Source organism: Mercenaria mercenaria, chromosome 15 (genome assembly GCF_021730395.1).
Source record: "Mercenaria mercenaria strain notata chromosome 15, MADL_Memer_1, whole genome shotgun sequence".
Lineage (NCBI taxonomy): Eukaryota > Metazoa > Mollusca > Bivalvia > Venerida > Veneridae > Mercenaria > Mercenaria mercenaria.
Genome location: NC_069375.1, coordinates 37,925,907 through 37,949,716, shown reverse-complemented (window position 1 = coordinate 37,949,716; position 23,810 = coordinate 37,925,907). Strand labels below are relative to the sequence as shown.

General features: G+C 34.5%; 3 protein-coding genes and 1 long non-coding RNA gene across 7 annotated transcripts; 1 reads left to right on the top strand and 3 right to left on the bottom strand.

Moving 5' to 3' along the window:
- Window positions 1-170: 170 nt before the first annotated feature.
- LOC123551509 (L-proline trans-4-hydroxylase-like) lies at window positions 171-5,888 on the bottom strand. Its single transcript, XM_053524189.1, has 7 exons — window positions 5,823-5,888; window positions 4,564-4,692; window positions 3,980-4,071; window positions 3,619-3,709; window positions 2,935-3,064; window positions 1,630-1,781; window positions 171-509 (listed from the first exon to the last, which is right to left on the bottom strand). Exons 1-7 carry the CDS (start codon window positions 5,886-5,888, stop codon window positions 393-395), a joined length of 777 nt encoding a protein of 258 aa, XP_053380164.1. The 3' UTR covers window positions 171-392.
- Window positions 5,889-6,966: 1,078 nt separating this feature from the next.
- On the bottom strand, window positions 6,967-9,030 carry LOC128549037 (uncharacterized). The gene is made up of 3 exons (XR_008367433.1): window positions 8,917-9,030; window positions 8,139-8,220; window positions 6,967-7,322 (listed from the first exon to the last, which is right to left on the bottom strand). It is a non-coding gene; the product is annotated as an uncharacterized LOC128549037 (long non-coding RNA).
- Window positions 9,031-10,467: 1,437 nt separating this feature from the next.
- Window positions 10,468-16,785, top strand: LOC123551469 (uncharacterized). Of its 2 annotated transcripts, none has more exons than XM_045340435.2 (5): window positions 10,468-10,624; window positions 12,586-12,656; window positions 13,137-13,213; window positions 13,869-13,956; window positions 14,422-16,785. In XM_045340435.2, exons 2-5 carry the CDS (start codon window positions 12,587-12,589, stop codon window positions 15,897-15,899), a joined length of 1,713 nt encoding a protein of 570 aa, XP_045196370.2. In that variant the 5' UTR covers window positions 10,468-10,624; window position 12,586; the 3' UTR covers window positions 15,900-16,785. The 2 variants fall into 2 exon arrangements, with proteins under 2 accessions (XP_045196370.2, XP_045196378.2); XM_045340443.2 differs by having other exon boundaries at window positions 12,586-12,818.
- LOC123551490 (L-proline trans-4-hydroxylase-like) lies at window positions 16,093-23,590 on the bottom strand. 3 transcript variants are annotated; one of them, XM_045340487.2, is made up of 9 exons: window positions 23,329-23,590; window positions 21,427-21,507; window positions 20,258-20,336; window positions 19,875-19,985; window positions 19,075-19,166; window positions 18,797-18,887; window positions 17,935-18,064; window positions 17,389-17,540; window positions 16,093-16,918 (listed from the first exon to the last, which is right to left on the bottom strand). In XM_045340487.2, the coding sequence occupies exons 2-9, from the start codon at window positions 21,495-21,497 to the stop codon at window positions 16,802-16,804; spliced, it is 843 nt and encodes a 280-aa protein (XP_045196422.2). In that variant the 5' UTR covers window positions 21,498-21,507; window positions 23,329-23,590; the 3' UTR covers window positions 16,093-16,801. The 3 variants fall into 3 exon arrangements, with proteins under 3 accessions (XP_045196422.2, XP_045196413.2, XP_045196406.2); XM_045340478.2 differs by lacking the exon at window positions 23,329-23,590 and adding an exon at window positions 22,235-22,414; XM_045340471.2 differs by lacking the exon at window positions 23,329-23,590 and having other exon boundaries at window positions 21,427-21,825.
- Window positions 23,591-23,810: the final 220 nt, after the last annotated feature.

The following is a 23,810-nucleotide window of genomic DNA, read 5'->3' as shown; positions in this document are numbered from 1 at the left end:
ATTCTGCTATTAAAAGCCAATTACATGAATTACAATTAGTTTACATAATTACCATTTTAAATACAATTTCGTTCATAAAAGTATATTGGATAAAAGAACCCGAATGTCCTGTACATTTGAAAGCGTACAAAGGAACCATGTATGATTGCATAAAGATAATCCGTTTCTCATTTTGAATCATTGCTTTATTTCAAACGGGAACCATGGGCACAGTGCTTAGTTTGGGCGACGGCAATTGGCATCGAGTAATTAATAACAGTTTCACTTTCTTTCTATACTCCTGTTTAATTACAAAAGTGTTATATACTATATGGAAATTTATGTCAAAATGTTTAAAATCTTGTACAATGTACAAAATATTAACCAACGTTTCTTTTTGTCGATTGTCTAACTTATTGCTCGTCTAGGGTGAGTGAACGACCTGGTCGCTTGTCTCTGACTGGGTCAATGAACTGTTTCCCGTCCATTGTTGTGAAATCTTGACATTCCAAAATGGCTGAATCAGGAACCTACAACAGAAAACTTTTTACGTTACATGTCTTTTCTTCCTGCTTTAAATTGCTGGAGAAATATTTGCTAGCTACTCAATACGCAAATTGTTTTTGAAACAAATAGAACGCGGCCAAGTAAAACCAGCAGGGTTTGTTTGATTTATCGAAAATAATGAACAAATTCGCCCCCCCCCCCCCCCCCCCACTATACATCTGTTTTTTGGCGGCAATACATTACTTTACAAAACACACTGAATAAATCCCATGATCCCTGTGAAAAAGAAATAATGAAAAAGCACTATTTATTAACCTCAGGAATAATCTAGAATTAATTTTACTCCAAAGAGTATGCTATCGGATTTAATCATAACTCTTGTTTATCTTTTGACATACGACAAATACCCACTGACCTCGGCGTTGTTACATTTTCTGGTCCTTTGTGGATCAGCGCGTCCGTACAATTGTACAATAATAGAATTTAATTTATGTCGGTTCTAGAGGACTTGAGGAGTGCTCCGTTTATATTACCTCTCATAACCAGACTTAGTCAAACCGTGATCTTTCAAATAATCTTGACGTGGGGAATTTACGCCACCTGACGAATTCTGCACAATAAAATCACTTATATTCATATATTAGCATTGGTCTTAAGACTGGATATATTCTACAATACTTCAGGATTTGCTTTCAGTATAATTGTAAAAACTTGTACGGATAACTGGACCACACTAATCTGGGTTTTCTAACCATTTCTATGAAATCACAAAACTTTAATATTGGGATTTACTGCTTTTATTCGAATATGTCATAACTGCAGAACCCATGCTGTTTGTAACAATGTCTTCCTCAACACTATTGATGGCAATTTTGCACTATAGTGTTGAATTTTATGAAAATTAAGCAGATCTGAACAATTTTATTTCTATAAAATTGTATAAAAATGACAAAAAGGCTAAGCTTTAATAAGAATGTTAATTCTATTGCAACAATCATCATCTATTATTGTCAGTCACATTAACAATTGTGTGACTGACAAATACCATTATTGATTTGAGTAACTGGGCTCAAATGTATCATTTTATATCCAATTATATTATATCTCTATTTTTGTTTATTATAAGGCGGAATGAAAATATACCTTCTTCAGTGGCGTATATTGTGGGTGATGATGTTTAATGGTGGGATTGTTATCCGCCCTGTTATAGGCGAACAGAAGTGCCCAGCGCCTATCCGCACTTGTATTAGCACTGCTACAATGTAGCAAATTACAGTGGAAAAATAAAGCATCCCCTGAAGATAATTTAAAAAATGTTATTGTTACAAAATTCATTGGATTCTTCATCAAAGCTCTTCCTAATTACAAAACAAGAAATGTTTAATAACTTACTGGAAAAAAAGTAATATCCGTTTCCTAGCACTCTTTTCTAGTATGACGAGTCTAGCTAGACTGAGTACCTTGTGGAAGATACTTTGAACCACAGACACTTGGGGTTTGGACCCCCACATACCCCATTCTCCTCCGCCCCTGGTTAAGTTTAGCCAATATTTTTTAGCATTTTACCATGTATTGAGCATAGGTGACGGTCATAAAACGCATTTTGTAACATTTCAGCGTGTTTTTTTAAAAAAAGTATTTACCATCAATGCTCTCAATATTACAAGATTTGAAACATCGCACGAACACTAGGGAAACAATAGCCAGTTAAACTTTTAAATGAATCACTACCAATGAATCACTGGTATCAATCGTCAGATCTGTTACCATTCTGTCAAATGACACCGGTCCCGACAACTGTCATTTGTGTTCCGACGAGAAATCAATAAATAATATAATCAATCAATCTAAATTCTATGGAACACTTCCGTGCGTATTGATCCCTGCTTTGAACTGCGCATATCGTTGCCGGGTACCAAAATTGATATCGTTTCGACTACATTATACCGGATTATCAGTTCAGCACGCGTTACACGAGGTTTGTTTACATAAAGAAGTGATGATCTGGTTTATCATATAGCCGTAAGAGTATCAGTTTTGGTGTCCGGTTTATGACATGAGCTACACAAAGCGAGGGTCCAGCGCAAGCAAGTGTTCCCATTGTTCGTGTGATGTTTCATATCTTGTAATATTGAGAGCATTGATGGTAAAAATACATTTTTAAATAAACGCTGAAGTGTTACAAAATGCGTTTTATGATCGTCATCTATGCTCAATACATGGTAAAATGCTAAAATATATTGTCTAAACTTAACCAGGAGCGGAGGAGAATGGGGTGTGTGGAGGTCCGAACCCCAAGTGTCTGTGCTTTGAACTAAATATTAGCAATCATAAATTTAAGACATGATTAGATATAGCTCTACGAAGTGTAACCAAATTTCAGAAATGTAGTTTTCCCAATACCATACTCACTAAAATGGGGTTACTGATTATACTGTTTAATATTACCTTGCTCTAGCTCTACAAATTCTAGAGGCAATATTTTAGCAAGTTCTTCAACCCTGTCCATATCAGCACCCTCTGATCCAGCTACCTTCACGTGTTCGATACGTCCACATTTATGCGAGCCTTTCAGAATCTGTATGATAGATAGTCAAATAAACAATAGATGTTATCTTTGATTTCAATATTAATGAAAGAAAGCACAACGGGGTTTAAGAGATCTCTGAGTGGTTAGGGTCGCTGAATTCTAATATTTTGCCATTGATGAATGTGTGTTAGAGCCTCGCTAGAGGCGTGAGAAAGCCACCCGGATGACTTACTGAAGGTCGGGCACCTTGGGTCTCCCACTATCACCAAAGCTGGAAAAGTCGTCATCACTATAAACCCAACAAAAATCGTTAAAATAACAAGTGAACATAAATTTTGTTTTTTCAAAGATACGTTTTTCATACTTGCAATCAAACTGTACGTGTAGAATTTCATTCTATACATCTTGTTTGCAATGTCAAAATGGAAACACGCAAACGCAAAGCATTGTGTACATATATATATTTCCGAAAAGTGAAACTGCTAGAGTCTACCTGAGGTTTTTACTGACATGAATTTTTTATACAGGCATACAAGTACACATACTGGTACTGAACTACAATCCTGTCTAATATAAACACTGTTTTAAATATTTCAAATTACTTGTAGGCAGCTGTTGTTCTTCGTGCATTTATCTATCGCAATAAAGACGGTCATCATGTTTGGGAATAAACATCCGTACAGATACCAGTACCTGCAATTTTAAAACGTGATATCAATATCCCAGTCATTTAAAGTTTAGAACAAAACAGGATTATTTTACAAAACTAATAAGTAAATAACATGTCGACTGCATCGCACGAACCAGTGTGCTTATTTAATGCACGCTGCACTCGCGTATCAGGTTCGAGGCAATACTCGGAAAAATCTGTATTACCAATTTGGTTGTGGTCCTTCGGAGGGCATAAATACTTTACGAATATGTTTATAGTTATATATAAAAGGAGTATTTAAGACAATTTACCCATAGTCTTGATGCCAAATATTCTGACCGCCTATCTTAGCAGGTTTCTTCATTAGTTTAGTATGGTAATGGTACACTTCTCCTCCAAGTAACTACATCATAAACAACTGTTGTAAGTAGTGAGCAGCAAAAGAGCGAAACATATTGAAGACACTGAATAAATCTGACCTCCATATACCGAAAACCGACTTTTCACGTAGGCTGATCAGGCAATAGTTCTTGCGTAGGTAGCCAATACAGATAATGAGCTTTATCCTTCACTACTAAAGTATGCATCCAAAGACTTTCATTTACACAGTGTCACTATACCAGCCGTTCTTGACATAATGCAAAGCATTTATGTTTAAATGGTCTTGTCTTTTTTCTTCCGTGCTTGAAAAATTTAGACTGGGTTTAAGTAGGTAAATGAGCTCTGATTTTACTAAACACACGAACAGTTTGAAAGCTTGAATGTCGCAATATGGAGATATTAAGCTTTAAATATTATATTAAAAACGTTCTAGAAATTTGAAAGAATAAAGAAAACTGAATAAAAATAAAGTCCCTGCATATATAATACGTGACACACTTCTTTTATGAATCACCTGTTCACAAGTGCCGGCCACTTTCTCGCACCTTGCAACCATTCCTGTTACATCAACCCCTGGGTGGTTCCACATTATCTTGTGCGTTTCACGGCCGGCGCCGTGTTTGGAGTTATTAAAGGTCCAATACTAAGGAAAGTGAACATTTTAATTTCTTTTAAAAAGCACAGAAACTATTTCATTTTATTGGAAAATGAAAGTTGGTATGTAGAAATTCGAAATAAATCGCAGTATATGTACAATTATTTTTCTATGAAGTATGAAGAAAGTTAAAAAGACCTGGGGGGTCATTCTGTCGATTCATTGAAATTTCAACATAATACACATACATTTCTTTGAGTTCCAAAGACCTTATGTAAATTTTGACCTGCCAATCTTCATTATTTAGTGTCTTGCAGAAGTCTGTGCACTGGCTATGAAAAAAATTGCCAACTCACTTTCCCTTAGTAATGGACCTTTAATTTTCAATGCATTGGACGTGTCAATCACCTGTCAAACAAGTGCAGTTTTCACCTTTTTTTAACGAAACGTTTCGTTTTATATCTTATCTGTATTGTCTTGTATGTTGGTGGTATTTCTTCCTTTCATTCCCACTTTTCCTTCTCCTATACCTTTTATGCCTTTCCCCTTTTAATTACCTGCCCCAACCCCTGCTTTTTTTACTCCGTCCCCATTTATAGTATATTTCATATAATTGAAATGTACTTGTTGATGGATATTTGAAGCAGCCCGTCAACTATATCTTGCTACTACAGTTTCTATTTTTGGCTGGCCTTCTTTGTGATGTGTGGTTCTGGCAGTGTTTACTGAGCGAAATGCTTCGAAAGAGTCTATTTTTACCGTTTATAACTTGACATCAAGCTTCATACATTTTATATTTATATGATAAGGCAATGCATTTTATGATGGTGTGAATTTCAAGTAAATGTGTCTGCACAATAAAAAAATCATTTTCCTTTTCCTTGTGAGAAGTGTTCGAAAACTTTTGCAACTGCACTGTATACAACTCAAAAAGGACAGAAGTGAGCAAGATTTATATCAGAGACATTGACTAAGGTTCGGATTAGAAGGGTAGATTTTAATGTAATTAGATATAAATTTCTCAAAAGTTTGTTCGGTTTTCGGAGTAGAGAGGTTTCGGATTACAAGGGTATTTTTACAATAGAGAATTGATAAGAAAAAAATGGGACCAATTAATTTGTTCAGTTTAGAGAGGTTTTCGGATTAGAGGGGTTCGGATTAGGAAGGTTCTGCTGTACTTGACTATTACGAGGTTTACCTGTATACAACCAATACGAAACGAATGACTGCTCGTCACTGTACATTCACATTGTGTATAAATAATTGTAATCCACAAACCGGTTCATTTGCACTTTCGATTGCTTTCAGGTGTATTCATAGACACTGCGTTGAAAATGGTTAGTAAAACGAATAGAAAATGAAAGGTTATATAAAAGCGCGCAGTAAGTTATTATAGAGTGTCAAAAGCATACATAGTGAGATATGTGTTGTTTATATATGTGTTGCTTGTCGGGATAAACAAATATCATTTTCCACAGTTTATAGGTGGTTTACAAAATTCAATTCCGGTCAGGAATCAGTCGAAGATGCCCCTTATTCAGGAAGACCCAGGTCTGAAGGTACCAAATTTAACATTAATAAGATCGAGTCCATCATTGAGAAAGATGAGCGTTTCACTGTCAGACAGCTGGCACAAATGACAAACTTGGGTTTAGCGTCTGTCCACTTCATTCTGAAGAAAATTCTTAAGGTTAGAAAGATAGAAAGTGCTCGCTGGGTCCCCCGTTTGCTCACCGATGAGCAGAAACGTACGAGGTGCAAATGGCAAAGCAACTGCTGGAGAAGTACCCAAAATATCAGAAAAAGGTGTTTGATAGTCTCATATCTGGTGATGAGACATAGGTCCATTTTTATGAGCCTAAGCGGAAAGTTGATAACAGGATATGGGCTCTGAAACATGCCAAAAGGCCAAGTATTGCTAAACGAACACTGACAGCAAAAAAGGTGTTATACGCCATTTTCTTCAGAACTAGCGGGCCAATCATGCAAATTGCTGTTACATATGTTGGGGGTGTATCTGGTAGATTCTGTATGAATGTGGTTCGGTAAACACTGCGAACAAAAATGAAAAAAGAACGTCCAAAAACCGGTCCCCATCATGTCCATTTGTAAAATGACAATGCTCCAGCCCTCAAGTCCTCAATTGTTGTACAGGCTTTGAAGTCTGAAAAGGTAATGTATTGTTGCACCCTCCATACAGCCCAGACTTGGACTCGTGCGCCGAAATTGAAAAAAGAAACAACACCTATCTGGTAGGAGATATAGATCCAGAAGTGCATTGGTGTCTGTAGTTCACAAGTTTCTTATGGGTGTACCCAAAGATGAGTGTGAAAATTGTTTCAAGCATTGGATTAAAAGTCTGAAATGATGTGTTCTGGCTAAAGGGAAATATTTCGAAGGTAACTAAACAAAATATTATGATCTTTTAATTAATATCTCGGAGAAAACATGTCATTTGCAAAAGTTTTCGAACACCCTCGTATTGTTTATAATTATGTATATATGTAAATATCTTTGTCAGCTGAAGAAGCTTATTTAAAAGAAAAGTCTATGTTGTTATTTTCAAATTTACATTATCAATTAGTTTTTAGAAACATACTGCATATGTGTGTTCCAAGAATTTTGGAACGTTCAGTGCATGTTCAACGTGTTTCACTTCGTCATTTGAAAGAAGTCCCCTGAAATTAAATAAATAAAATATTAGATTATCAAATACCCAGCGATCAAGTGTTGCGAATAAAAAAATGTTAATGACTGAAGGCGTAGTTATAACAATATTTCTGTTAGAAGTTTAGTGTGTTACTAAATATAGAATATATAAAGTGAAAACAAAACGGTTCTTGATAAAATATTTTAACGACGACGATACAGTGTCAAAGTAGAACAAAGTAGTATTTCGAAATTACATTTTAGTGTTACATACATTGCAACATCATCAAAGAAAGATGATTTCGAAGTTTATTAAAGAAGTGTATTTATTTATTTGGTTGAGTTTAACGTCGCATCGACACAATTATAGGTCATATGGCGACTTTTCAGTTTTGATGTGGAGGAAAACCCCAGATGCCCGCTCGTGATGAAATAATGCACGGTGGGGCACCTGGGGTCTCTAGAACCACCGACCCTCCGTAAGCCAGCTGGATGGCTTCCTCACTTAAATAATTCAACGCTCCGGGTGAGGTTCGAACCCACATCGGTGATTGGCAAGTGATTTGAAGTCAACGACCTTAACCACTCGGCCACTGAAGTCCCCTAAAGAAGTGTAACGTACATCATTAGTATCAACACATGTATATACTGGTATAAAGGTGAACAAATGTGGACTTGACGTAATATTAGAATCTCATGTAAGGTTACTTCTCAGAAAAGGAGAATCGTATTAATTCAGGCAAACACTGAAAAGTTTATCTTTACTCGTGTCACCGGAAACTGATAAATATAAGTTACATATTGAAAGAAAAACTGCATTTTGTAGAGTAAATGACTTTCTTCACCTGACAATAACATATCCATCGTTGTCAAAGTCCTTTTTCATTTCATTTGTTACTCTAAAATCATTCTCTGCATATTTATAGCCTAAAATAAAATTAAAAACAAAAAACACAATTAATTACCACAATCCTGAAATATAATGATACTCGTAGTCAGTATTTTGGAAAGTGTAAGTCATTTTAAATTATATTAAGACAATAGATATTTAAATGCAAATTTAATTTTTTAATTTTTTATTCAGTAAGTCAGTCGTGACAGATAGGTACAGAACTAAATCATGTGTACTTTATCATACTTACATCAAAATGATGAAGATTGCATTATTAGATAAAATACCAGTTGCCTTACTACTTAACCCTTACCCTGCTAAATTTCTAAAATGGACTGGTCCAGCATTCAATTTGGGCAGTACCGCTTATCATTTAAAGGGGTGTTCACTGAAAATGTACTGACTGAATAGCGAACAGTGCAGACTATGATCTTGGTCTGCGCTGGTCGCAAAGGCAAAATCACTTGCCGCCAGCAGGTTAAAGGTTAAACAGTTACGTTACTTTCAAAACAGCAAATTAGTTGGCGACATAAGTAACTATCTGCAATTGTAATGATGATACCGTGACACTTCTTCATCTTCTGAAACCACCAAATCTACGCGGGAGCAAAACCATGAATGCCCCTGAATGCTCCATTCATGAACTTATAAAAACATTGACATTGCCGTTGAAATCAAATAAAAATAATTATAAAACATGCACAAGATTTGTTTATTTCAATAATACTTACATTTTAATGACATGATGTATGTATATGTATGTTGTAAACACAATCCACTCTATAAGCTAGATATGACACACTTCACTTCGTTTACCATCTTAAAGTAGGCCATTTCATATGTTATTTGATCATAATCGTCAAACGGATGGTAAACGGGTGTTATCAGGCATTCAGCTGATATAACTGTAAGGTCTTTTGTTACCTCCCCTTATTGGGTTTTGTCTCCACAGTTCTTTATAAATTACGTAGTAGAACACTTTAAAGAAAAAGAAACCGAGGGTTTCTCTGGAGGTGTGTGTAGAAATAGAATTTTACTTTTTATTGGTTATATTGTGATATTGTGCCTTCTATATATTACGTACAAGATGTCTTTATAATAGTTGTGTTTTGTTTGGTTCAGTTTTAGTTTTAGATTTTATTCAGAATATGCCATAGGTAATGGTAACACATTTACTGTATAAAGCAAAACGAAGTTTTCCGAACACACACGCACAACACCGAGTTTCTACCACTGAACAACTCTTTGTTTATGCAAAATGAAAAACTACTGTATGAGAATTATAAAACTCCATCATAAATATAACAATAAATGCCAGTGGGAATAACCTTGAATATCATGAGAAATAGTATAAATGTTGAGATGGACCCTGACATGAAGTAAAACCCAACAAAACGATCAAAATAAAGTCAAACCAAATGGTCTGAATGTGAGCTAATTAATATTGTGAATGGGAGGTAATACAATGCGACATCATCGCTAACTTGAGCTTGCTCTCCAGGGAAATTGTCGCTAACATAAACTTGTTTTTCAGAGACAAAACCCCTTCAAACTACATATCCCTTAGCAGTCTCGTTACATGTCGATAAAATTGTACATTGACTGTAAACTTTGTTTTTCTGATGAACAACCTAATTGAGACATTAGCCATACTGCTCTTTTTTAAGTGTAGTCATTAAATAAAACACTTAATATATAATAATACCGGTGAATATCCCAGTCTCTGGACCTGACAAAGATGATATTCTACGCAGCCTATCCGCTCCGTTGAATATCACATTGGTCAGGTCTATAAACTATGATATTCACCTAATCATCATACAGTGACTGTTTAATTGTTATTTAGATAATCTACGCAGCCTACCCGCTCCGTTGAATATCATCTTGGTCAGGTCCATAAGCTTGGATATTCACCTTATCATCATACAATAACTGTTTGATATTATATACCCTTCTCAAATACGCTCATTTGATTGGTCGAAAGGGGTGCACGCGCGGATCCGCAAAAAGTGATATTGACCCGCAAAAGTGATAATGACTTGTGATATCACTTTTTCTTATATGTATAAAATATGGGCCAGTCAAATGAGTGCATTTGAGAAGGGCATATAAAATAGCAATTATAGACTTATGTTGAGGTCAATATGTGTTTTTACGGACCTGTAAAGATGATGTTGACCTCGGACGCAATATCATTTTTACAGGTCCGTAAAAACACATATTGACCTCAACATAAGTCAATAACTGTATAATATTGTTACTCAAAACGGGTCTATGTAAATCGATAGTAGGTTCGCGTGACAATGTTAATACCCTTGACCGATTATTGGATTACGTAAGATACCCGTTATAGAAATAGATTTAACATTGTACGAATGAGTGGGAATTGAAAACAATATTATATCTTTAAAATTCCACAACAACAAAACATTATCTAAGGTAAGCAGAAACATTCAGTTCATACTCTTTGGTTATTTACCATATTTGAAGGTTAACTATGTTTCATTTTCAATCAATATTTACTGCTATTTCTATGTAGTAGATCTAGCTACCCGGAAGAAATTCATTTTGAGGTACTAATTGATCACACATATTGTACTTTTAGGGTTAGCTTAATAATGGAGAGTGTATAACATTGGACTGTTTGTTAATAAGAACATTATCTCCAGAAAAATGTTTGTGCACCATTTCTAAAAATTTAATTATGAATCATTTTCAGAAATGGTATACGTTCCAACATGTTATTATGACACTCCTCATGACTCGTGAAAATATATACAAATATAGGTGTTTTGTATGATACCAAAATTACTTGAAATCAGAGAGTTATATCATTTTCAGAAATTGTATACGTTCAAACATGTTATTGTATGGTGGCTGATTTCTGCCATTTCGTGTGTTCGTGTCGGCGAGGCGAAATGTCGAAGTAACGAAAACACGAAAGGTTGAAATATTATGCATGTCGATATTATGTCGTGTGGGGGTATTCGCCGGTTTTCGTGTGTTCGCCTTTCGACAATCGAGGCGAATACACGAAGTAACGAAACATTGAAGGCGAAATAACGAAATTTCAGAGGCGAACACACGAACTTTTGTATTAATCACTTTTCGTATTGGCGGGTATAAAACTTCGTTATTTCGCCTTCAGTGTTTCGTTACTTCGTGTATTCGCCTCGAAAGGCGAAAGGCGAACACATGAAAATTGAGTTGTTTTCGGCCTTTTGTTACTTCGACCCGCCGACACGAACACACGGCAAATGTTTCGTGTAGGGTCTGCCCTAATAACCTACACTATAATAATGGCGAAAATGGGGATGAATTTAACTGAAATACTTGACGAGTGACATGTTTTATTGCATATGAAACATTTTCTATCATAAATTGAGAAAAAAATTGTATAAATGGTAAAACACATTATCTAGATAGCGCTCAAAGTTCCGGTCGGCGTAATGATATGCCCCGTAAGATTGACAAAAGCTTAATGTATGTACAAATTTGATACTAGATATAAAATATCTATACAATGACATCTTTTATGAAATATAAATCATTATCTTTCGTTTTAGGACAAATATTATTTTATAAATGGTAAAACACATTATTTAGGTAGCATATTCATTCAGCAGCATATGTGTAATTGTTATGCGCATGCCTACCGGAAGGCGAATACACGAAAGGACGAAATTGCACATTTGTACGTGTGTTCGTGTCGGCAGGTCGAAGTGTCGAAAGGTCGAAAACTTCTTATTTCTCATGTGTTCGCCTTTCGAATTTCGGGTCGAATACACGAAGACACGACAAAAGAAGGGCGACAACACGAAGTTTTGATACCCGCCGACACGAAAAGTGATTAATACAGAAGTTCGTGTGTTCGCCTCTGAAATTTCGTTATTTCGTCTTCAATGTTTCGTTACTTCGTGTATTCGCCTCGATTGTCGAAAGGCGAACACACGACAATTTTCGACTTTTCGTGTTTTCGTGTCTTCGACATTCGACCCGCCGACACGAACAGATATGCATTATTTCGACCTTTCGTGTTTTCGTTACTTCGACATCTCGCCTCGCCGACACGATCACACGAAATGGCAGAAATCAGCCACCATATTATTGTGATACTCCTCATCGCTCGTGAAAATTAACACGGAGGCACAAAAACATACAAATATAAGTGTTCTGTAAGATATCAAAATCACTTAAAATGGGTTATTTAAAAAAAAAGAGAGCTAGAAGGAGTTAACATTAACTTTATAACTTCTCAGTGAATTTTGAAAAGAACTATTTTCGTAATATATTCACGTATAGTTATAGTCAGTTCTTCAACCTGAGGTTTTTTATTATTTTAATCGTCGTCTTCGTTTAAACAATGTAAAAACGATATCCCTTTCATGTTTTTCTTTCAGAATGCTGCACCAAAAGACAACAGAACGTATAGTTTTGCAGCTTTCAATCATGATCTCTCATGCAATTATGGGTTAGAGACTTTCTAAAAAAAGATAATCATATGGAGGAATCATATTGCCGTTTCATATTGAATGTAGTTTACGAGTTGAATAGAGGCTCGATCGTTCTTTATTGAACGTGTTTGATAATAAAAATATGGACAGACACAAATGCAAGATTCTTTTCAACAAATGTTAGCTTATTTTGCTGATAGATTCTTCTCTTCTACCTATTATATAGTCAATTCGACCAACGTCTTCTTTACCTGAAGATACGTCATCACTTAAATAGCTAATACACGTTTAGCCGTTTACTGCTATGCTGCTATTACATACCATTTTGGCCACTTTCTGCATATGCCTGTTACCATTCAGTTTTCTATAACATTAGTCACTCCAACCGTAGCAATGATCGTAATAACAAACTGGAAAGACAAGTTTCTTTTCAAGCAAATAATAATAGTTTGTATCATACTATTGATTGCTTATCTATTTTACCAATTGCCTTATAGGTATCCTAGCAATTGGACCTGAAAAACAAGGATGCCAGATATGTTTGGGCAGATTCCTGCCTGAAATGACGTCAGAGGTATATGTGTAAACCGTTTATTTGGCATAAACCGTAAAATATTTTGCCATGCTTTTGAGTGTTCGTTTAGATAGTCGAGAAAATGCTATTTTTACAACAATTTAACTTCTGAGTTTGTCTTATATTTTGGTTATGTTGAATTTTAAAGTAGGCTTGTTGGAATATAGTAAACATTACCATTTGCGGACAACGAAAAAACACGAAATATGCAGTAAATTCACTTTTTTTGTTTGACACTTGTTCATCTCTCGTGGAATGGAACAACTAATGTGACTGTACCTCTTATTTGTCTAATTAAGATACTTCGAAGATTAAGTGTTGTAGAAATATGACTTATACAACATTTACTTGCATCCAAAATAGCGACAGTGTCTCTTTCAAATTAAGTATTTTAAGCTTCTTTGAGAGTAATGATTGACCATTATAAGACTTATGCATCATGAATTATATATAAATAAAGCATAAATGATATCTAAACGCATACCATCAGTGGAAGAAACTATCAAACTACTACAGCTGTTTGAGATTTGCAGTAGCCATGCCGCTGATAACAGATCCATTGCTGTTCAGTTAAAAGTAATATAATGTGTTTGCATCTGCCATGCATCTAGCTCTCAATGAATATCAATATCAATGTGGTATGTTTTATGTTTAGATAGCGTTCGCGATAGTCTTTGGGTCTGTTGTTATCATGATATTCTTGTATATCGGCTACTCCACTTATTATGGAACTCCTAGAGAAGGTAAGTATACTTATTGCATTTGGAACTTAACCTGAAGTCAAACATAAGGTCCGCTGCATACAGTTTATCTATGCGATATGACTACGGTCAAACTTTGCTTATGAAACAGAAACCCATTCATTTAGATTAAGTTATTATATAGTGTCATTTGTAATGAAGACTCCAGTAAAACATAGCCTGAAGTTTACAATGCATTAGATAGTTTGAAGGTAATTTGAAGGGTGATATAATCAACAGAAGAAAATTAAGAGGTACTAAGTTCAAGCTCTGCGGATTAGTCTGAAAGAATTGCAAATACTTTATCTAATGTTGACTCTTCATTTAGTGTTTGTAAATGCTTTATCATGTCTAGTTTGATTCATCGATATCACACTATTGAAATTATTCTTGTCAAAAAGGAGAAAAAATGTAAAAATTCCATATCCTTCAACCCCGTTTCAAAAAGTCCAATATTTCATTTTGCAGAAAAACAAAAACACTCTCGGTTCAATGACTTCTTAATGAGGATTTACAATGAGGAAATTCGAATGCAGCCGAACTGGAAGGACAGTGAATATCAAGACATAGAAAGTTCTGTAAGGGAAACTATTGAAGATATTATCTACGTAGCGTTGTTTTGCGATAAGGAACTTCATGTAGATAGGAATAAGGTACATTGTTATGTCGAGCTTGTAGGCAGTTGCCAGGAGCAAACAAAAATTAAACGCCCGGATGAATTTGATTTTTCAATAAAACTTCCATATTTTTCTAAAGAAAATATCCAAGTCGAAGAAGGAATGTTAAAGCCTCGGAAATTCAGATGTAAACATAAGGTCTCTTTTAAAAACGACAATGCGTTTGTCCAGCTTGTATACAAGGTAAAAAAGGGCAATCCTTCAGAAAACAGCGTAATACAGGGTTTCCTGAAAGTTGATGGGGACAAGAGTTATCTGTCTGCTTACTCCATTCATACATTTTTTAAAAATCGTGTCGTAGATGCATTGAACAAACTGCATCCAATTGTAAAATCTAAAGATACAGGAACTTTGACAAGTCCCCATAAAGAAGTAGAGGGCGTTTTATTTCCAGACGAAATCAGATGCTTAGTTGAAAACGGGCCTGCTTTGAAAGTTCCTCTTGTGTGGAAAGGAAATTCTGGTAACTTTTTTTGTATCGATGTTGACATCGTTCCCGTCATTGTGATTGGAGAATCATCGTTAGATATTAATTTTGATACAGTTGAAGACATGAGGAATGTGTCGATGAATGCCAACAGGTTTGTACCTTATCCAGCACTGTGTGCCATACTAGGGATTACAAGGTTTGAACACAAGACAGATTCTGAAGGAAAGCGTAGCATAAAGGAATACAAAACATTCGAGTATATTATTGAGAACGCGACAAGTTATGACAAACCTTTTATTGAATGCAGCTTTCTCAAGTCATTTGCGGATACTGAAAATAGACTTATGCATCGCGTCAAGGAAACACACAATTCCTTGTTTATTTGCTATCAAATTTTGAAGGATATGGTGCATTTCTGGCCAATTTACTCACAAAATGGCAAAGTACACGGGGTCACATTTACATGCTATGTCATAAAAACGACCCTTCTTGAAAAATATGTTGATAAAAAGTTTGACCAAAACGATGATGTTGCAAAATGTTTCCGTAAAATGATGAATATCCTGAACAAGATTTCAGAATCTAGCCTAAGTAAGAAACATCAAGTTATACAATCTCCATGGTTTAAAAAACATATAATTAGGTGTACAAAATACGCTGGATCCGAAACTTGCAGACAAAACTCTTTGGACATATCAAGAAATAACGTCGGAAGTCTGTACAAACTCATAAATACTTTATCGGAAGATGTAAATTTGAGTCAACATTATCAAGATTACAAAAAGCGGTTTCTTTCTATAACTAAAAGTGAACAAAGAGGTACAATACATATGGTTTAGACAGATAGTAGGGTCGATGTCAGAGAATTAGTTAAGAGAGGTCTCACGTTAGATCGTTTAGAACAGAACCATAACAATCACATTTACATAGCACTCTCTTCATGTATTTGTACATAATCAAACGTGTTCCAAAAGAACAAATGATGAAATAAAACTTCTATATGAACTGACTAAGCATGGATATCAGAAATGAAGAAAAATGACAAACAAAACATAAAACATTGAAAATTATTTTAAAAGACAAGATTATTCGGTTAGTTTGTCATTGTCAAGTGTTTTGAAACAGATTGGGTTTCACACATACTTTAAAATTGCATTTAGTCAGAGTATCTGTAATTGTGACGTTGTACGCAAAGCTCCGTATTATATATATACACACGTAATAATTAGTCTGGCGAATTATTTTTTGACTTCAGCATGTAAACCGCTACCATGCCTGTCCTTATCATAGACTGAGGAATGATAATGTATAGCTTGTGTACACTTGTGGATTAGACTTTTGTATTGTTCTCTGTATCTGAAGATCAGGTAATGTAACAAAGCATTACAATAGCTTAACCGTGAGGTGATTATATAAGTCCCAAATGATTTGGTAGCATAACTGCTTATGCGCCGTCATGTTGACCTATTCTACATTATGATGGCTACGAGTATATAGACTCACACATAAAGCTGATTTGTTCTTCCATACTCAGATTGGAAACTAGCCTTCAAAAAGTGTGTTTATTTTCTCACGCAGTCACCTTTGTCTACGTTACCAAAATACTGATTGCTTATCAAGACATTTTATATTTCTGATTAATTCAGCACTTCCTGGTTGTATATTGCAGGGGATAACTGTTTTGTTTAATTGCTTTTGAATTAAAAAAACATTTGGTCAAGCTAATCCTGTTCCTTCTATTTTATTGTTCGTCTGGAGTAAGTATACGACCTGGTCGCTTGTCTCTGACTGGGTCTATGAACCGTTTACCGTCCACTGTGGTGAAATCTTGACATTCCAAAATCTCTGTATCAGGAACCTAAAACATAGCCATGTACTGTATTTTCAGTCGATTCATCTTGCTACAAAGACATTGGCTAGGTACTGGCATAGTACAGTTTATATCTGTAGGAAGACGCAAAACTTAAGACTTTGTTCAAGAGTTAACAAAGAAATGTTAAGGATATTTCACGCTAAAACAATCAGCTTAAACTAATCTCTCTTATTATAAAAATAACATTGACTGAACACTATGATATAGAAAAACATAAGAATAATAAGCACAGTGTGTACATCCCAAACGTATCGTTCAGAAATGATAGCTTAGAAAGGAATTATTTTAATTTAATTTCACTCCACAAGGTATTATATCAGAGTTAGACATGGTGCTGTATCCTTCAAAATATGCAGAGTTTTTGAGAGCCTATTTATGCAAAACCAATATAAATCGTGCAAAAAACCCCCAAAAAAAACTAGAACATAGAATTAGCTGCATGAGGATTGATATACCTTCTTTAAGGGTGTATATTGCGGATGGTGATGTTTAATGGTGGGATTGTTATCCGCTCTGTTATAGGCACATAAAAGTGCCCAGCGTCTGTCCGCACTTGTATTAGCACTGCTACAATGCAACAAATTACAATGGAAAAATAAAGCATCCGCTGAAGAAGAAAGAAAGAAAATATTGTTACAAATATCATAGCAATTGTACAACAATCAAGGCCCAGCTTAATTGATCATCAAGTTAATGTTGTTTTTTTTCATGAAATAACACAGTTCCTGAAAGTAATATACCTTTAAATCTTGTTGGACACCTTTTCCAAATTATAACGAGTCTTGTTACAGCAATAATCATGTGGCACATATAATTTGATCAACATTAACTAAGTTAAACTTATAAAAAAAAACATTCCAATAATTTAAATACGGTTATAACAAAATCTTATGTAAAGAAATTTAAAAAAGGTTCCAAATTGTGTTCTTAACATAATTATAGAAACAGAAACAATTTAAACTTGATATTTCAAATCACTACACGGCTCATTTAAAACTTACCTTGCTCAAGCTCTACATATTCAAGAGGTAATACTTTAGCAAGATCATCAACTCTCTCCATATCAGCACCCACTTGTCCAGCCACATTGATGTGCTCGATACGTCCACACTTATGCGAGCCTTTCAGAATCTGTGTAATATTAATTTTGTGTAGCTACATGGCATGTAAAGCTAGGAGCTTTTCTTCGATGTCTATGGTATATTGATGAAATAAAGAAAACGTTTCTTCTTTTACACAAAAACAAAACATTAAAAACAACAATACAACAAAAATTGGAATTTTATACTTGCCCACATACAGGTACATGTGGTAAGTGTATGTTAAGTCAACATGAAAACATTTCTGTTTCTCATATATGTAATACATATACATGTATATATGAATTTCTGAAGTGTGAAGTTCAGTGTTGTTATGTTTTTTTAATCCTTAGGGATCATGGAGTCCATTCAATGATTATAATAACATGATTTAATGATTATAATAACATAATTCCTCTTTAACCTATGCAGGGTAGATGATAGGTATTGCACAATTTATTACCTATCATTACCAGATTCAGTCAAACAGAGTCTGCTATCATTTTTATTTGTGCGTTCTATACTTCTAAATGATCTTATTATTTTTTATATAGAATATTTAATACGTTAAGAAATGTTTACACCTGCATACAAGTATACATGACTGGAACTCCGGCTTCCGGCTATCTCAAAGACATTTTCAAGTCCCGTCCCGAAAACAACCGGAACGGAATATGATTTTAAATCGAATTTCGGATATCTCGAAGAAAAATAATCGATCCCTTTGAATTCGAACTACTGTCTTATATTCTCTAATATTAAAACGGTAATAATTCCATTTTACTTGTAGGCAGCCGTTAGTCCTCTTGCACTTATCTACAGCAATAAACACGGTCATCATGTTTGGGAATAAACACCCGTATCGGTACCAGTACCTGCAATTTCAAAACATGACATCAGTAACATAGTTATTTAAAATTAAAACAAATCATTTGAAGGTTACTTTCCCGTTATAATTTAGTAACCATCTATACGTCACAAACGACGAGTGTACTTGAGTAAATTATGTTAACTCGATGTTATGAAAGCAATATTTGGAATAATTTGCGTAAGAGATCTTACCCATAATCTTGATGCCAAATATGCCGACCACCTATCTTAGCAGGTTTCTTCATCAGTTTAGTATGGTAGTGGTAAACTTCACCTCCTAGTAACTGCAGTCAAGAAACATTTGGTATTGGTACTGTTGTTAGCAATGAGATATTTGTAGAGTACAAACAAATAGCTAAATACGCTACCTGTGCTCAATAGATAGAATGCCTTAATCCAGAAATGTTTGCTTCAGGTTGACTTTTTACCTAGGTAGCATAGATGATAGGTCGATATCTCACATAAATGTATTCAGGCAGCAAACATATGTAATATGTTGATGTTTTACCTATTTATACTAAGTTACATGTAGGCTGGGGACTTCATCTACCTCATGTAAAAGAATACAAACATTGTATTTATATTTATTACTTCAAAGTTTCTTGCTTTCAATATTTGGTCTCACAAAATGTTTCAGGATAACGTCCTTACCTATGTATGGAATAACCAAAAACTGAGACACCCGATTTATTGATACACAAAGGAAACCTCTTTTATCAAATCTATAGATTATGGAACGCAACCAAGCAAAATAGCGGCTTCGAATTGACCGAGTATACCCGGGACAGGAACTGAAAGTTTAACACCCTTCACAATTACTAGTACTGGCTAGAAATGGCAGCTGCTAGAAATGGTTTAGGGTGTTGAGATCTCACTGAAACTTGAATACCGCGTCAGTTATTGCTTTCTGAGATACAGAGATCGGGTTCTCGTAAAATCTGAAATCTAAGTAGATCTATTTTGAAAAAGTAATATAAATGTATATACGTCACCTGTTCGCATGTACCGGCTACTTTTTCACATCTTGCAACCATTCCCGTTACGTCAACACCTGGGTGGTTCCACATAATCATATGTGTATCCCGACCGGCGCCGTCAGGTACCTACAGATGTTTGAAACATTTATTTACTCTCAATGAATTGAAACTGTTTATAAGATATCTTTCTTTTTTGTGTATACTAAAAATGAATTGATGTCAAAAGTTTGCAAAGGGTTTACTTCAGCAGTATTTGGTATATATGAATGGTTGTATGTATTTGAATAAAAAGCTTTTCAAGTCATTTTTCATACACTTTGCACAGTAAGTATAATAGCGAAATGTAATTTGGCCATATTGTTGTGTTTAAGTATATCTGCTTTTGAATAGGAACTTACTGCATATGTGTGCTCCGAGAATTTGCCAACCGTCAGTGCATGCTGCACGTGTTTAACCTCGTCATTTGAAAGAAGTCCCCTGAAATGAATTTATGACATAACGCTTGTAAATCAGGTGTAACAGTAATAAATGCACTCACTAAATTAAAGTTAGTCAGAACGAGAAAAGAACTGTAATAATGTTTAAGCTCGAATATAGGTATATTACTATAATAATAAAAGGGTATACACAATGATATTTGATAAAGTAACTCAATAAGAAAGATGTTGCAGTGCCACAGTGTAACATATATAGAGATAGACCCTAAAAATTTCAATGATAGTAATACATTAAATAAAATCTAGAAATTGATTTCCAAGTCCTTGAAATAACCAAAAATGATTTCACAAATGTGAAGTTTATGATAGTTTTGTTAGTATCAATAACAGAAGTTTTAATTTTTAATGTAAAGTTGTGATCCACAAAGAATGACAACTCTTGCCTTGGGCTAGTACTTATAAACAGAGATATCTATTAGTTTACTTCCCTTGCAATTACACAATTGAATAGAAAATGAAAACTGTTTTAGACACAATATCATACTTTTTTGCACAACAAAAACATTAAGGATTTATTCATTTGTGTTTGATTTACCCCTCAAAACATGGTGTTATGATTCTGTCAACTTGCACATGGTAAAAATTTAACTTTTAACAAGCCAATAATAAATTTAAGTACCAGTAAGTAACTAATAGTGCGGATAATACAGTTTTGCTTGTATCAAAATGTCACAGTAGAAGCACTTTTGTAATACAGAACACCTAGTAGGATTAGTAAAGGTGCAATTATATTGATCTCTATTTCATATGCCTAACATATAAATGATACATACACGATTGTGTAAAATATCAAAGGCATTAAAATGTCAAACACACATTCTTTCTTTTTTTGTTGGTCTCAAAGTGTGGCATTATGAATCTTCAAAAGTGGACCAAATTTAAAGATTGAATATACATTTCAAGAAGTAAGCTGAAGTGGAAAAAAATAGGAATACATACATAAAATAACAAAGAGCAAAATTCCATTTTATTCCAAGCAATTATGTAGGCTTATAACTACATATTTAATTTTGTCTCTTGTCAGAATGTATCTACTGTATCATGCTTCTTACTGAAAACGACATTTTTACCTGACAATAATGAAACCATCCTTGTCGAAGTCTTTTTTCATATCACTTGTCAATTTGAACTCATTCGCCATGTGTGTATAACTTAAAACATACAAATCCGTTTGCTGGTTAGTCATCATACAGAGGAAATACATAGAATCATAATTATTATAATGATTTGTACCGAATACTCTTCTAACTCTTAAACATTCTCCAAAATACTGACTTTTTATATCAAGACATTTAATATATCTGATTGCTCCAGCACTTCCTGGTTGTACAATGTCATGTGTGTCCTGGCATGGGTTAACTGTTCGGCAGTCTTTGGTAAAAATGACTTTGAACTTTTTTCAAAACTTTAGTATTTGTAGTACTGAAAGTTCATAAATAAATACAGTATCAATAATAATTCGAAATCAGAAAAAAGACATGGCAAACGCATAAACATACACATATCTAATTATCTATGCCAGGACGTGTTTATGAATGATTTTGCTGACAGTATTGATATAAGAAGTATATTTATTCCCTGACATTAAATGTTTAATACAACTTATGAAAAACAACTCAAATTGTATACATGAAAACAATTATACTCTATCGTCCCGATCTATGCGTGCACACGGAAACATCTGTCACGTGCGTGTTGGAAACCACCAATACTGAACTAGACGCTATATGTGACTTAAACTGTAATACTGTTCATATTAAGTAAAACAGAATTTTTGAACAAAGAAATTGGAAAAGTAGTAATATACATTGTATGATATATATATATTTTTATTTATACGATAGTAGACATGCACAAGATAATTTCAATTATACTCACTTTCCAAAGACAATATACACAAGTTATAATATATATTATAATATATATTATACGTAATCCTAATACATTATTAAAGCGTCCCTGTTAGATACGGGTAGATATGAAACATTATCTTCTTAAATAAGGTCAATTTGCTATTTGATTATAAACGTCAAAATATTCAGTAAATGGATATTATGTTATCAGTATTTGAAGTTAATGCAAAGTGTCTTGATATGTTCCCCAAAGTTAATGTCATAAAGTACATATATAGCAAAAACTAGTTGTTCATATATTTGACAACCTGTAGCTTTTTTGCAGGACTTGCTCTCATATAGCTTTTAGAGTAGTACGTTCATTTATTAGATTAGCGATACATTCCGAAGCAAACGAACCCATTGAAAGCATTCAAAATGTGCCCAGAAAACTTCGGTAATTATATGAAGTACGAATGCCCAAAAACATAGGCATTCACTTGACGAATAACATACAGAACTTCAATTCCACGGACAAAACAGCATCTTTAAATTCAAAGTCAGAGACAAAAAATCTGTATTGTAACTATGTAGTTCAGTGCATTTGCCATAGAATAGAGTACAGGGTTCGTGTTCAAACGTACCATAATTGCTCTAAAATATTTCGACTTTATTCCGTGTGATTGCATCATCGTTATATGAACTTGAGACATGCTATAACGGAGTCCCCACCGCACTCAACCGAGTCTGCTATAACAATAATTGATTTCGTTCTGTACTACCAAAAGATCTAGATATAGATTTTATTAAGTATCAAAACGACAGCCTTTCAGTATCATTTGGCGGCCGTAAGAAGTCTCCCCGTGGACACATTTGTTATATTTTCTGTCTTTTTATACGGATATAGTCTGTTCAATGTTCCTTACGCCAGTACCTGGGAGTGTGCGGTGGGTTACGTAAATAAGCATCAATCCAAACAAATCTGCTACTGCTGTGTTTGGCTGTGTTCCATGCTCCCGAAATTAAAAAAAAATGTTATTCCCTTACCATGCGATTCCTTATATGTCAATTTTGAATAGATGTGTAAATCTAATAAAGACAGTTATGTTACTAGAACATGAAATGGAGAATATTACATACCTGCCTAGAGGTGTAGATACGCAGACTTGATGATAGATTGTGTAAACACCTAGGATGTTGCACCATATTGTGCCGATTAACCTGATAATTCCATATTTACACGTGTAAACACTGCTCTGATGATTTCCGTCCACTCCTTCGAGTATTTTAATTGTCCAATGCTTTTATTGGACAAAACCATTTAGATCTAGCCGGTTTGCTGAATGTTGAGAGTTTACAAAAGGGCACTTTCCAGGAGGGTGTATAAGAAATTGTGCAAAGTGCATTGAAAACCCTTCTGTTGTAAATGGAAACTATAGGTGTAGACGGCTGTGCAATACAGAAGGTGACAATGATATAGAGAATGAAGATCGTTAACCGTGATTCTTCTGCTGAATGATTTATGCCCAGGCATAGTGTCTGATGTAGAGTGAGTTAAAGAAAATTATTGCATGAAGACAGCGCGTCTAGTCATACATCTGAAAATACATTTGGCTATTTCA

Coding starts and splice junctions, on each gene's coding strand:
- LOC123551509 (XM_053524189.1), bottom strand. CDS start 5,888: ATGTACAGTGACGAGCAGTCATTCGTTTCGTATTGGTTGTATACAGGT. Junction 4,072..4,563: donor TGGCCGGCACTTGTGAACAG/GTGATTCATAAA, acceptor TTTATGATGTAG/TTACTTGGAGGAGAAGTGTA. Junction 3,710..3,979: donor ATTTGGCATCAAGACTATGG/GTAAATTGTCTT, acceptor TTAAAATTGCAG/GTACTGGTATCTGTACGGAT.
- LOC123551490 (XM_045340471.2), bottom strand. CDS start 21,560: ATGTATTTCCTCTGTATGATGACTAACCAGCAAACGGATTTGTATGTT. Junction 19,986..20,257: donor TCTCGGAGCACACATATGCA/GTAAGTTCCTAT, acceptor AAACATCTGTAG/GTACCTGACGGCGCCGGTCG. Junction 18,065..18,796: donor GGACTAACGGCTGCCTACAA/GTAAAATGGAAT, acceptor AATATTACACAG/ATTCTGAAAGGCTCGCATAA.
- LOC123551469 (XM_045340435.2), top strand. CDS start 12,587: ATGCTGCACCAAAAGACAACAGAACGTATAGTTTTGCAGCTTTCAATC. Junction 13,214..13,868: donor TGCCTGAAATGACGTCAGAG/GTATATGTGTAA, acceptor TTTTATGTTTAG/ATAGCGTTCGCGATAGTCTT. Junction 13,957..14,421: donor TTATGGAACTCCTAGAGAAG/GTAAGTATACTT, acceptor TTCATTTTGCAG/AAAAACAAAAACACTCTCGG.